At 36.7% G+C, this 14552-nt stretch overlaps 1 protein-coding gene and 1 long non-coding RNA gene across 2 annotated transcripts in view; one reads left to right on the top strand and one right to left on the bottom strand.

The window, feature by feature from the left end:
- Nucleotides 1-6: 6 nt before the first annotated feature.
- The window catches only part of lama3 (laminin, alpha 3), a 20878-nt gene continuing 6332 nt past the window's right edge, over nt 7-14552 (top strand). The window contains exons 1-21 of the mRNA XM_015049726.1: nt 7-166; nt 306-457; nt 1314-1508; nt 1584-1732; nt 2480-2648; nt 2748-2875; nt 2984-3122; nt 3233-3328; nt 3437-3594; nt 3699-3816; nt 4790-4930; nt 5019-5149; nt 5366-5500; nt 6223-6331; nt 9527-9660; nt 9772-9952; nt 11251-11409; nt 11496-11661; nt 11988-12136; nt 12345-12438; nt 13270-13389. Of these exons, the coding sequence (XP_014905212.1) occupies nt 10-166; nt 306-457; nt 1314-1508; nt 1584-1732; nt 2480-2648; nt 2748-2875; nt 2984-3122; nt 3233-3328; nt 3437-3594; nt 3699-3816; nt 4790-4930; nt 5019-5149; nt 5366-5500; nt 6223-6331; nt 9527-9660; nt 9772-9952; nt 11251-11409; nt 11496-11661; nt 11988-12136; nt 12345-12438; nt 13270-13389 (2980 nt within the window). The 5' untranslated portion in view covers nt 7-9. The remainder of the gene's footprint in view (nt 167-305; nt 458-1313; nt 1509-1583; nt 1733-2479; nt 2649-2747; nt 2876-2983; nt 3123-3232; nt 3329-3436; nt 3595-3698; nt 3817-4789; nt 4931-5018; nt 5150-5365; nt 5501-6222; nt 6332-9526; nt 9661-9771; nt 9953-11250; nt 11410-11495; nt 11662-11987; nt 12137-12344; nt 12439-13269; nt 13390-14552) is intronic.
- The window catches only part of LOC106958035 (uncharacterized), a 28098-nt gene continuing 16006 nt past the window's right edge, over nt 2461-14552 (bottom strand). The window contains exons 3-4 of the long non-coding RNA XR_001427079.1: nt 11571-11581; nt 2461-2548 (exon numbers count right to left, since the gene is read on the bottom strand). This is a non-coding gene — a long non-coding RNA (uncharacterized LOC106958035). The remainder of the gene's footprint in view (nt 2549-11570; nt 11582-14552) is intronic.

Below are 14552 nucleotides of genomic sequence, written 5' to 3'. Positions count from 1 at the left end.
ATTGGGGATATGATTGAGGAAGCCAAGAGGAAAGCAGCTTCAGCCAATAACACGGCCGCCGAGACTATGGACAAACTCGATAAAATTAAGAAGGAGATCGACAAGATCAATGTGTCTCCTGCTAATGCCAATCTAAGCACTGACCTTAGTGAAGTGGACCAGTCTGGTGAGTTTTCTGATTCTTTTGTAATGAAGTGCTTCTCCCTTGCCTTGATAACGGTCATACTAAATATATTTCTGTGTGAATAAACATGTAAAACTATTTTACACGTTTAACTTTTCTGTCTCTCACCTTTTAAACGCAGTAAAGGATTTGCTGAAAACAATTCCGTCGCTGAACAATAAGATCTCTGAGGTTGAAAACCTGACCTCCGGGTTCTCAGGCCTCGGTAACATATCTGAAAACATAATGAAGATCAAAGAACTTATTGAGGAGGCCAGAGATGCAGCTGACAAGGTGCGTGCAGTCAATCCCTCTAAACGCTGTCCGACTTCTTATGTTTCTGCTTTGCTGTTTCAATTAAGTGTTAATGCCAGACAGAATTTATAAATACAGTTTTCAAATGATTCTTTTTTTTTTTCAAAGAGGGAAAAGAGCAACATCTAGGTGAACCCTTACACTTTTAGGAAAATATTCTGTGGACTCTTCTGTGGAGCTTTTTGAAAGGCGCGTGTCCCTCTACGTCTGACGGTCAAACATGGCGGTGGTAGTGTGATGTTAATTTGTAGCCATAATAACCTTTCTTATTTGATGGAACCATGGATGTCATTGAGCTGAAACCAAGCTCTGAATGGCACAAAAATAAACCAAATGAAGGTTTTGGAGTGTCCTAGTCAAATCTAGACTTAAGGCATGATCTTAAAAAGGCTCGTCATCCTCCAAAACCCTCAACTGTAGCTGACAAGGAAAAAAAAAAAAAACTATTTTGCAAAGTAGAGAGAGTCAGAAACACTCATTAGCAATTGTTGCAATCACAAGATGGCATTTGTTGCTGCTGGGAATGGCGCAGCCACTTATTACGTCATGGAGGGAATTATTTTCTTACTTGTGTAGGGTCAGGTTGGTTTGAATAATTTACTTCTTTTAACCTGTGAATTAATAGTTTTAAAACTATTTTTTTTATTATTAACTAAAGTTATCCTTCTACAATATCAAAATTAATTTGAATCATTTAGTGTGACATTTAAGGGGGGAAAAAAAGAAATCTGTACGGGGGCAAATACTTTCTCACAGAGCAGCACAATCTATTTCTGTAACGAATCAAGGTGAGGTCTACATGTCTGCATAACGCCTTGTCTCGTCTCCTCTTCAGATTGCGATCCCCATGAAGTTTTCCGGGGAGGGTCACATCGAGCTGCGCCCACCGAAGAATCTAGACGACCTGAAGGCCTACACCACCCTGTCTCTGTCGCTGCAGAGACCCATAGGGAGAGGAGACGGAAAACGCAGGCGCAGACAGACTGGAGACATTACAGACATGTTTGTGTTGTACCTTGGCAACAGAGACGTGAGTGAATCAGTATCCGCGGCGATTTTTAGATTGTAATTTTGCTCACGAGACTAACAAAACTATGTTCTGCAGTCCTCAAAGAATTACATAGGCATGGTATTGAGGCAAAATCGCTTGTATGCCCTGTACAAGCTGAACGGACAGGAGAAAGAGCTGGAGTCTGACTTGATTTCCACCTCCAACCCTCAGCCGGCCACATTTGATAAAGTGGATCTTCACAGGTGAGCTACCTTACTTCAGCTCAGCTCTCACCGTGTCTCTTCAACATTTAGTTTCTTTTTGCCACAAATTCTATTGCATTTTATTATAAATATATGTGACAGACAAACACAAAGTTCATACAAGTGCAAGGAAAATGATCAATGTTTTCCAGAAATCTTTATAAATTTAAACTTGAAAATCCAAAGTTTGTTTGTCTTCTGATAACCCAAATGGAAATTCAACGCAGCCAATTCCATTCAGACTTCACTGATTAGGTAAATACAACCAATCTGTTTGTAATGTAATCTCAGTATCAATCCAGGTGTTTCATGAAGACCTCAACGGATTTGAAATCATTAGTAAATAAGCAGCATCATGAACATTATGTACACACTACATAGTTCAGGGATAAAGCCAGGGAGAAGTTCAAACCAGTGTCAGGTAGTATAGCAAGTTTTAAATTTCGTGGAGCACTGTGCAGTGCCGACACTAAAAGCCGTAGGTCCAGAGATGTTTGTGGGTAGAGTGCAGAGAGACTTTATGTTGGTCTTTTGCGTCCATTTCCAATTACATATGTTAACATTTGTAGCAGTAATGTGAAGAAAGCACTTCCATAGACTTTACGGTTCTCCAACCATTTTAAGTCAACTCTGTGGCGATATGTAGATACCACTATAGTGTTATCTTTCTTTTTTTTTTTTTTGTTGAAAGATGAGCAGATGTAATAATCACAAAGTCCTTTATTTTCTTTCTTTCTCATGATTTAGAATTTACCAAGATGTGGAGCTAAACCTGACCAAAGACATAACCTCTGGGCCACCTAATAAGCTGCCTACCTTTCATCGGTCCGAAAGAGGAGAGGAGAGCAAGAACCTCCTGAAATTCAGTCCTGATGACGTTGTCTTCTACGTTGGAGGCTACCCGTCCAACTTCACTGTGAGGAGCTGTAGCACATCTACCAACATTCAGTTTACAGACGGTTTTGTGTCCAGAACAGTCATCAGAAATGCTTTCTTGTGCTCCGTTTCACTTTAGCCTCCTCTCTCTATGAGGTTGCCAAAATACACGGGCTGCATCGAGTTCTCCACCTTTAACAGGAAGGCCGTGAGTCTCTACAATTTCCAAAAAGCAGAAAGGATCAATGTCCAGACTCCCTGCAAGAGGTACCGAGACTACAAATTTGAAGTATCATTTTGATGTCAGTGAGTCTATGTGTTATTTTCAGAATTTGATTGCTTGGTTTTCCCTGTCTGCTGCTTGGTTCCTTCTAGAACCGTAAGTCCAGTCGACTCAGACTATTATGAAGGCACCGGATATGGCAGAGTGGCCATAAGCGAACAGCCGAGAACTATTGACATAAGTGTCAAGACTAGCGTGGAAAATGCTTTACTCTTCTTCACAGGAGATGAGGTAAAGGATCTTTGTGATGTTGATACATTTAGCATTCAGTTAAATTAATAATTAAATTCCAGTGTATAATAATGTTTACCACAACTTCTTTTTTCTCCTGTGTGACACAGAATAAGTACTTAATGGTGGTTGTAGAGAAGGGTTACATTGCTATTCAAGGTAACTTGATCACAGAACCAATTAAAGGATCAGTCAAAGTGTTCCCAGTAAGGAAGATTTTCTTCTTTTTCTGTTTCTTCTGGATTTTCTTCCTTTGAGTTTTATTCCCTTCAGAATTAACAATTTATTTGTATCTTTTCCACTTTTCTTTCTAGGCTCAAGTTGATTTTTTGAATTTTAAGCTAGTTTATAGGCCTGGGAAAGTAAGTATTATTGCAGGCTCCCCACCACTTACGGCCTCCCTCAATGAATACGATTTCAGCAACTTTAAAGATTTCTATATTGGTGGTGTAACGCAAGAGATCAGACAAAGGTACATCCTTATCAGCATTTTTTTTTTTTAATTTGTGTATTTCCATCCTGTTTCAATGAGACTTGTATATAACCTGTTGTTTTGTTTTGTTTGTTTAATTAAAGGTGGGACATCACCACTCCACCATACAAGGGGTGTTTGAAAGATTTGAAGGTAAACAGCAATTTTAGACCACCTGATGAACCAGTGGGAATCAGCAAAGGCTGCTTGCAGGATTCACTGGTATGACTTTCACCTTATTTACACAGACCAACTGAAATATTGTTATTACTGTGAGGAAGAGGACAGGTCCATTCAGTAAATTAGAATATTATTGAAAAGCTAATTGATTTCAGTAACTCTGCCTCTAATTGAAACGCATTACATACTAGTAGATTAATTACACACAGCCTGATGTTTCAGAGCTTTTATTTCTATTAATGATGATGATTTCTTTTGTGGGGGTGGACAGGAATACTTTTTTCTTAGCTGGCATGAAGATGTATACAGTAATTGTCCCAGAGAGTTTCAAATTTGAGGCCACACTTTGCAGCAGTTGTCTATCGGGGAGCTTCGGAGATTTGTTGATCTTTTTTTTACAACCCTGCTCTCTGTATGATGAGGAAAGATGAAGTTCTCAGCCAGTTAGTTTTTTTTTTTTTTCTAATTATTGTTCCTGCTGTAAATATGGGCAAGTTTAGCCAAACAGCTTTTTGAGAAGCCAATCCCTGACCTCTGGTTAGCAATACATGTCAGCTTTATTTGAATGACAAGTCAAATATTTACTTATTGTTCCTGGACATTCTAATTAGATTCACAAAGTATACATTTTTTTAAAAAATCCCCAAGTAAATCAGCTTTAATGTCGAATACAATTGTTTACTCTGCCATCCACTGTACGGTTAAAATGAAATATAAAACAATATATAAAAAATATTACTAATGATTACAACAAAACTCATAGATTTACATGAAACCATATTAAAAGATGTGGCACTAAAGTGGCTGGTTTCAGTTGTCTTTGCATGCATCTATCGAGAAAGGAAGGCTGAATGAAGGCAACTCTAATTTTACTTTTTTTCGTCTTAAACTTTATCTGATGAAATTAACATTTGGATTTTTATTTTCAGTTTGATATTATGCTACTGTAATCATAGATAGACTTATCTGAAAGCTTTTTTCACGTATCTTCACATGTGTCATGCCCTCTGTTTAGAGTTCGTACAAAGCACAGTTCAACTTGAGGAGCTCCCTGAAAGCAGACCTCCAAGACTTCAGCTTGGAAAACGACGTAGTGGTGTCCCTCGGATTCAAGAGCACAGAGAGCCAGGGCCTTATATTGCAGAACAAAAAACAGGTACATTTACCTCTCTACTTTATAACCACCTTTTCTAATATGCTTATGCAAAAAGAAGTAAAATCTTTATTGTGGTTTTATCCTCCAGGGAAACCAGTTAAACATTGCAATGGAAAATGGCTACGTGATTCTGCACGTTGACACCATTAAATGGAAATCAAGCAAACAGTACAATGACGGGAACTGGCACTATGTGACCGTCTCCAAAAAAGGAGGAAGGTATGAAATAACAATTTGTTTCACGTGTTCTAGGAATGTAATAAGAAACCAAGTAATGCTTACTGGAAGGTGTGTAGTTGTTCAGTTACAACTGTGATTATTTAGGCTTACTATTTCAAAACCAAAAATAAAATAACATTTAATCCAAATCAGGAAAATATTAAATTTTAAATAATTTTTGCTACAAATGTTTGTTGTTTTTTTCTTTTTCTTAAGGATTGCAGTGCAGATTGATGATGAAGACTATGGTCAGCAAGAGAGTGGCACCATGTCCATACCTGACACACAGGGCTCTATTTGGCTTGGAAAAGAGAATTTCAAAGGCTGCATTTCCAACTTTTACAGTCGACGGTAATTTTTCTTTCTTTCTGTGTCTACTAAAGTTGCAGTAGGCAACTTTAATAAAAATGCTTTTTACATATTTGCTAAAACTGCCACTATGTCGTGACAGTGTAACATGAGACAGATAGTTTGTGAACAAATTTACTTCCTTTGCTTCTTCCCAGTGGTCCTATTGATTTCTGCTGAAATACGCCGCTACCAGACTGATACAGGCAATCAGATCTAGGTAGAGGGTCTTAGCGCAGTCAATCACATTTGTGTACGGTTCAAGATTACTGGTTTGCTGCAGCCATGCTAATGGCAGAGAAACAACTTACTGCTACAGAAAAGCTGTTTCTCCACCATCAATAGTGGCCATGTTTCCTAGCCTATGCATTCAGCTCTGTGCAGCAGAGAGCAAGAGGGAGGATGTGAGCAGCATGATGATGGTGGTGGACAGTGCTAAGTCCCTCCTCCTTGCTCTGATTGGTTGTTTTTGGCCAAGTGCTATATATCTGCAGATGGCATAAGGACCAAAAGGAGGAGGCAGGGGAACTTGATTGTTTTCACAGATTGTCTGCCTCATATTATACTGTCATGACATTATGACAGTTTTTAACAAATATGTAAAAAGTATAATTTTTGTAAAAGTTATCTACTTCAGCTTTAAGAGTTAAATTTATGTGGTTTGGTTTGTTGTACCGTGTTTCCTCCAAGGTGTGATCTCAATCTGATTTGTTTGTGTTTTGCAGGTCAAACGAGTTCAAGCCTGAAAACCTATATGACTTCCAGGCTACAGGAGACGTCCAGATAGATGTGTGCACTGCCAGCAATCCCTTTCAACTCCGCTTCAACAAAAAGGTGAGGTTTGACATCTATGCACACCTGAACTCCAGATCAGAAAGTAGTCCTTAGTAAAATACTTAATTATTCCAAAACTAAAGGGTATAAATCAGAGTTCCCCAACCCTCGTCCTCGGGGCTCAGTGTCCAGCATCTGTTGCTGCACACCTGGCTTCAATGAATGGATAATTACGAGGTTTTGGTAGCACTTTGACACTTGGAGGCATGCTAAGTACGGGGATTTCGTAAATGGGCAACCAATGAAGGGATTCTCAAGCGTTCCATGAAAAGTTCAGTCAGCTGGTAACTCACCACAGTGATGAATGACTGAAATTAGCTTTGTTCGGGTAAGAGCTTGCCACATGTGCTCCAGTTCTGACCAGCATTGCTACTGCAAAGCACATGGGTATAACATGTGGGTCATTGTTGAAATCTTGGATTGATGGGAATCTGAGTTTCTGGTATAGTCTGTTAGGGTGGGGTAGGAAAAAAAAAAATCAGACATTCATATGACATATTTCAGCTTAAAAGGTTTTTGTGCAGTAAAATAATTCAATATATGTCTACAGCCGCAGAGAGAGAACGCTTTCAAAATGTTGATGTTATGCACTTACATAATTTTACATTTTCTCAAGAATAATGTGTTTTTTCGTTTAATCTGTTTGTTTTTCCTCTGAGGATATCATGATGTTACCCAATAACTTGTGACCTAATGCTTGCTTCCTCTCTTATGAAGGAAATCAAATCTAATTACATTTTCCTCTTACTGCCACTTTTATCAACTTGACATTATCTGTATTAAATTGTGCTGCCTCATTTTCTAGAGATGAAGAAGAAGGAGACCAAAACCTGCAGATGACGACATGAATCTAACACTGACTGCTGTACCCCTATGATTTCCTCTAGCATATGCACAAGCTCATTTATTTACTGTGTATTCTACACAATGAAAAAAAAATGTGTATGAATGCTTCAGTACCCATGCCAAACAACAAAATGTATTGTACTTCATCCTTTGTCCTTCCTATTTGTGTTCACCATCTATATTGTGAATAATAACCCTGAAAGGAACACGTCTCTTCGCTTTCTTCCATGTAATCCTTCTAAGTGATTCACAAGCACCTTGTTTTTAATTCACTAATGACACATTAAATCATGCTTGATTATATAATCAAAGAAAATGTGCTCTAATCACAGCTGATTTTAGCAGCCGCTTCCATCACTTTTTAATCACCTTTTTCTAACACTCTTCCATCTGTGTGAATAATAAATAATCATGAAGTTGCATTTCCGGCTGAATGTGTGAATGATGTATGCTGAGCAGTTTAGCTTAAGAAGACAAGGTGAAGCAGAGACACCTGTTAAAGAGTGCAAATTCACAGAAATATCCGGAGGAAAAGAAATTCTCCAAAGAGATGTGTTGCAGTAATCAAGTGCAAGCACACTGAGCAGCATCGGCTGAAATGTTAGGGGTGAAGTGTGAGTATGTTGTGTATGGTCATGTAGACATGAGGTTAAAAAGTGCGAAAGGCATTTTCAACTTTTTAGTTTGCAGTAGAACATCAGACTTTGACTTTTTTATTTGAACTGAGTTAGCCCCAAGATTTCAAGACAACTATTCCTGCAAAGGTTTTGAGCAACTATCCAGTTGGTCATTTTTTGCTTGCATTAAAATAATTGGAGAGGCAGTGAAAGTCCTTTAACGTTGCAAATGGTTAAATCTGCACATTTTAAAGATGTTTTTAGATCCCAAAAATCTAGAGAGGAAGGAAGGAAAGAGATGATTACAACATAATTCACACAATAGTCCTAAAACTGAATGATTGGAAGTATTAATTTACATAAGAATACATTAAATATCCACTAAAAAAAAAAGAGAGACCTTGAGAAGAAGCAAGAGGATTACTCACATAAGCCTCACCTTGAGGTAAAAATATGTAGGCTTTTCTTTACTGTCACCTCTGGATTTTCTTTTTTTTTCTTTTTTAAAATCAAATCTACAACAAATTGATTCCACTAATCACCCTTGTCCTTGCTTGCTCATTCTCACTGTAAACAATATGGTATTTTGGTTTGGAGCCATATATTAACCTTGATTCACAATAATTGAATGACGTAAATAATGAATTCTCAGCTGCATGCGGGGTCACGGAAGTACTATAATATGCTGCCACTTTCACGCTACACATGGTGAAGCAAATGAAAAAATCAGGTAATACAAAGTTTAGGAGTGAAAAAGTTAATTCTTATGAAGCTTTATACGAAAGTGGGAAGAAATAGGTGTCACAGTAAAATAAGGGGACATGGGCTCATATCTGTGTTTGCTTTTATTTTTATTAGAACATGAGCTAGATTGGTACAATCAATTCTAGTGAGTTGGTGATAAAGGAACTGAGTACATTCACTGATGAAAACCATTCAAATTCAAAACTATGAATGTAAATAAACACAGTTTGCCTCCAAAGGACAGTGTCCAACTAATTCCTATCATGACTTAACTTGGTGAGTGGATGACAAATAAAATCTGAATTTTAGGGTTTTTAAAAAAAAATAAACTTGCACTAGCCAATTGGCCAGTTATTCACTGAATAATAATGTGCAGGTCATAGGCAAAAATGAATATATTTTAAAATTCATTAAATGCGTAAAAACAAAGAACTTCCACCGTATTTGGCCTACTAAAAACATCAATCAACAGCATGTCGTTTGATGCACTTCTTTAATTTGAGCCAAAATCAGATAAATATAACCTTCATGGCTGAAAGCAAGCCCTTTTAAATACATGCTACAGGGGAATAAAAAGAAAGTTCCCATTAGCCTGATTTTTATTGTGAAGTGAGTTAACTGGGATTTATTATAATGCCCAGATCCAAGCCTGGAATTTCCAATTAAAATTATTTAGTTTTGGGAAAATGTTTTCTGAAATTTAAGATTTAAAAAAATAGCAGTTGTTCCTTTTAGAAATAAAAACACAGCCTAGTAATAAAACAGACAAAGCAGGCCTATTATAAAAAATAAAAATCTAAATCTAAAGTCACAAAAGCTTCACATTTGATAGAACCCATGCTTGTGATAATTTTTGCAACTCAAAAAGCATGCTGCCTTATTTCCCAGCAGGGCGGGAGCCATCCAGAGACCTGCAGCTGATAGGAATTCAAATATCAACTTGTATTAAGAGTCTTCTCCTTTTTTTTGTTTTTGTGCTGCTTTTCAGGACAGTGAGAAGCAAATAATAAATGAAAGCGCCTCAGTCTGCGAATTCCCAGCCAAGCTTCAACATGCTTATCGCATGGGAGGGCCTGTGAGCAGCTTGAGCTACAGCCTACCATTACAGGTCTTACAACCCAAGTGAGTGACCAGTTCCCTTATGATCTCACATCTATGAATACCAATAAAAACCAGAGCTGTAATTGAGAATATAGTTTTTTTTTTTGTTTGTTTTTGTTTTATCCTATCCAGGCCTCACTTCTCTCTGGATGTCAGAACTCGGTCTCCTGAAGGTCTGCTATTCTTTGCAGCGACCAGAGGAGGGCAGTCTCATCTGGCGTTGTACATGTCTAAGGGCAGGATCAGACTCTCTGTGGGAAAACAGAGGGAGATATTCAACAGAGAGAAGTACAACGATGGAAAGTGGCATTCGGTCAGTAAATATACATCACTGTATACAAGCCTCTGTGTGTTTATAGCTGAAACCTGATGTTTACATCTAACTGCAAAAAAAAGACACTTACCTCTCTCTACATGGGTGAAATCAAATCAGTTGTAATCTTTTCTGTTTTAGGTCAGGTAGGATTACTAAAATTATTTGCATTTGCCAAATGTCGGAATAATAAGCTTGGAAAGTCTACATGCTACATTTTCTTAGTAGTAGGTAGAATTGTCTTTGAAACTGTTTAGTATTGGTTGATCCCTTAGGATCTCCTTCTCACAAGCTTTTTTCTGTGCTCTGCTCTCAAATTTTCTCACATGTAAACATGTGGAAATATGTTATACACATGTGTATCATATGTAGAAATATGTGAAACCCATGTGAAAAAATAGGAATCACATGTTTTGTTTTTTGTGGGCGGGGTGGGTTTCCTTGAAACTTCTCAAAATCGTCGTTTTTCATGTGACTCATCACTTCACATGTGGTACATAATTTACTCGTGTGATTTTTGCAAGTAAAATTTATGGGATTTTTCTGTAAGGGGATGGTGATAATGGCCAATTTAGACATGTTTTGAAAAAAATCATTTGTGTCTACTTCAGCATTTAAAATAGCATTCTGTCTGTCTATGTCGGTTTTAGTGTGATGATGTCATTCCTCTCTGATTGGCCTTTCAGCTCCTGTTGGTATTTCACTACAAATGATTACATTCGCTTACCAATGCAACTTCAGCCAACAATTTAGCAGAGCCCCTTCCTTTTCTCAGATGTTGATGCTCACATTTGGAAACAAACATTAATTTCTGAAAAACAGAACCTGCCTCATACCTAAATACTACCATGGCTGGACATTCCCGTTGTGTTTATACATGTGTAAAGTGTAGCTTTGAAAATGAATGTGGTAGAGTCAAGGTTTAAAAAATGGCATTTATTCCTCCTAATAGCTCAGCAGATTTTTTCCCCATAAATTCACAAAAGAAACCTGTGTTTTTGAGATGTTCCTTTACAGCAGTGCAGATCTGATTTCACACCAGAAGCTTGCAAAACCATAATGCCATTGTCATTTGGATTATAAATCCTCTCATTATTCTTAAGAAATAGAAATTATTTTAGTAATTTTAGATAAACAACAGCAAATGTTTAGTCTGATTTGCAGAATGACAAAAAAGTTGTGTATTTTTTTTTTCCTTACAGTTTTATATCCGGTTTCAGCTACATCGTAGCAGCCATCCCTGCATCACTCAGTCTATTTTGCAAAGCAAAGCATGTGTTGAATGTATTTGTCTGTAGGTCATGTTCAGTTTGGAAAAGAAGAAATTCCGGTTGATTGTAGACGGGATCAAAGCTCAGGATGGTCAGCTGACTAACTCTGAGTTGAAGTCTATGCAGCAGTTCCTCCTGCCTGCATACCTGGGCAGTGCGCCAGAATCCCTTCAGAAAGAGTTAAAGGTAGCAAAACACAACTAAATTCAGTTAACGTTTCTGGTGAAAAATTGCGGCTAATTTAGTGAAATAAATACTACTTTTGCTTTCAGTCAAAGGCTCTGCCAAAGCAAAGCGTGTCCGGCTGTGTGCGTAATTTTAAGATGAATGGAGCACTGATGTTAAACCCATCGTCAAACTACGGTGCAGGACCCTGCTTTGAGGGGCCGACACAAAAAGGGGTGTATTTTGCAGGAAATGGAGCACATGTCATAATCAGTAAGTACATCACTTTTGTGCTCTTTTAATACCACATTTTTATTTCTAATCTATGGTTTATAAAAACACCATTGGTGCTTCACTTGAGCACATGAAGCGTTGTAATTATATAGTACTCTGTGAATTGGATGATGGTGATTTTTTTTTTAAATTTTACTTATGATTTAAACCTTTTAGGGACATATTTCAGTATATTAAAAAAAATGTTTTATTTAATATATAAAAACTAGGAAACTCAAAAAAAATAGTTTTCTGTTCATTAGTTGCTCCCCATTACTTTTTTTTTTTGTAACTCACATTATCTGCATTTGTTTTCTGTATTTCAGATGACTCCTTTGTTTTTGGTTCTGACCTGGAGGTGCTGTTTAACATACGTCCCCACAGCCAGACTGGACTCCTGCTTCATGTCGGTGATTCCACCAGTCATGTAAACACAATGGGCCACTTTCTCAGCATCTATATGCTTGGAGGAGAGGTGAGAGTACTTAGATGCTTTCTGCTGCCACAGAACAGTCTTAAATGCTTGCCCGTCTCTTTACATCTCTTTAGGTCGTCTCTAAATTAGGTTGGCTTGGTTTTAAAATCGGTAGCTTCAAAGTCAGTTGATTCTACCTTTGTTATCAAAGTTGACTTTATTCATATGGGGTTAACAGTGAGACATTTGCATATGTTTCTATTTGCAGGTGGTGGCACACGTGAACAACGGGAAAGGAGAGTACATGACATCAGTGAAGCCAAAGACCTCTTTATGCGATGGAATATTTCATAAAATTTCAGGTGAAACAAAACTTAGAATTGTACTAATACCCAATACAAATATCGAACCAAATGTGAAATAATGCTGTCATGTGTTTTTAACTTAGGCCAACAATGAGGACAATGAAAATATTTATTGATTAAGGAGAAAAATATATATTTTTTGCACACTTATGCAGTGTGACAACATTTAATTCTAGGGTGTCACTTTTTACCGTCTTCTTGTATTTATGAATAAAGCTTTGGAACAATAGTCATGGTCAAAAGATTCTCAGATCCAGTCAACATGTCAAAAATACTATTTTATTTGAACTGTGCTGAATGGTGAAAATGCTTATTTCTTCTGTATATGATGCTATGTTATTCAGTATATTTGCTTACAATAACTTCATTCACTCTTAATATAACAAATGTCAAACAATGATAATCATTTTTAGCTGATAACTAACGGATTTGTAGTCATGATTTGTAGTCAGGAACAAGTTTAAAAGCATCTTCTATCATAAAATAATCTAGAATTTATTTTTAGAATCAGTTTATTTCCTCAAAATGAATTTGCAGAGATGACCTCTGCTCATCCCGGCCTTGATGCTTTTCCCTTTAGGTTCAGATTTTAGTAGCCTCAGCAGTTTCCTTAGTCATTTTGTTTGCTCAGTTAAGACCAGTAAAGCTGACTCATCTGAAATGGAGGAGTCATTTTGTTACCAGAAAGGGTAATTTTTTTTTTCAGCTGAAAGCTATGATACCTGCTGCTGCATTGGTAAAAATATAAGTAGCTCAGTGAAAAAGTATTTGTTTATTTATGTGCCTGTAATTACTTAGCGTCAAATCTTTCCTCCCTTTTTCTCCTAGTAATCAAGAGAAAAAATGTTGTACAACTATCTGTGGACACGTTGGACAACTACAAGATAGGTCCACCATCTTCTACTTTCCCTTCGACCAAAGATCCTCTTTATGTCGGTGGCATTCCTGGTGAGTATCGGTGTTCGTAATGTTCTTAATTTGTTAGAGCTTAGTGAGATTCACAATTGAATTTCAGAATAAATTATAAATAATAAAAAAAGAAATATGACTAGAATCTGGTAAAAATGTGTAACCCTCCCCGCCCCCTCGAAAATAGTTATCTTTTAATACACTACCATGAATTTAAAATAATTTCTTAAAACAACAAGAAATAATCTATTTGTTTGCATGATTTTATAATAACTACTAACACAATAATTGACACCCCTAACAATACATATACATTTAAAAAAGTAACTACCTAAGTACTTGTTTCCCTGGAGTATAAATTTAACTTGAATTTGGGGTCAATTGTTCCTCAGAATGGAAAGAAAGCAGAACAAGGAATGCCAGTGTATGCTGAACTTCATAAGTCATAAAATTGCTAAAGGAATAACATACATGCACTGAGAGCAACATTTAAAAAGCTTTATCACTGAAACTAGATTAAAAAAAAAAAAAGGTTATCGTCATCATACAGTCAGTAGGATGGGAAACAACATCTCCAAAATTCATTGTTATAAAATTGTAGTCAAGAGTGACATCTTGTGATCAACAAGTCTTTATAATAACCATTACTTATATATGCCATCCAGCTGTTGGGGAGTAACAGACACTCCCGGTGGATCTGATGCAAAACAGTTTTAGGTTCAAAAGCACCTTAAAGCCACTGTTATGTACAGCAGAGGCAAGTATCATTATAATTATTAATAATATAACATCTGCTAATAATATTAGCAGATGTTAATTTTATTACATTTTATTAAATGTAATAAAAAAATTAAAAGTTTATGCCAAATATGTAAACAATCATTTTGCAAGTTCATGTACAAGTTTCACATGTAGGCCACATGACCACTGTTTTCTTCTTGAACTTTAGCACACTTCACTGAGTGATCTACCCACCAAAACCACTTCAAATAAATACATTTCTAGCAAACATAAAATTAAGAATTTATATTAAGTTAGATACTGTACAATACAATAAGTACATTTATTGTATTGTACAGTATCTAACTTAACTATCAGTGATTCTTGAGAATAGGGACAAAACAGGTCCTATGGATAAAATTTGAAGAAAATATACACAAAATATAATTTTTTCAAATATCTGATTCAACTAACCTGGGTCA

This window comes from Poecilia latipinna, unplaced genomic scaffold (genome assembly GCF_001443285.1).
Source record: "Poecilia latipinna isolate Pla-1442-1.1 unplaced genomic scaffold, P_latipinna-1.0 Scaffold957, whole genome shotgun sequence".
In the NCBI taxonomy this organism is placed as follows: domain Eukaryota; kingdom Metazoa; phylum Chordata; class Actinopteri; order Cyprinodontiformes; family Poeciliidae; genus Poecilia; species Poecilia latipinna.
The sequence above is the reverse complement of the archived record's forward strand: the minus strand, read 5'-3'. Positions and strand labels throughout refer to the sequence as shown.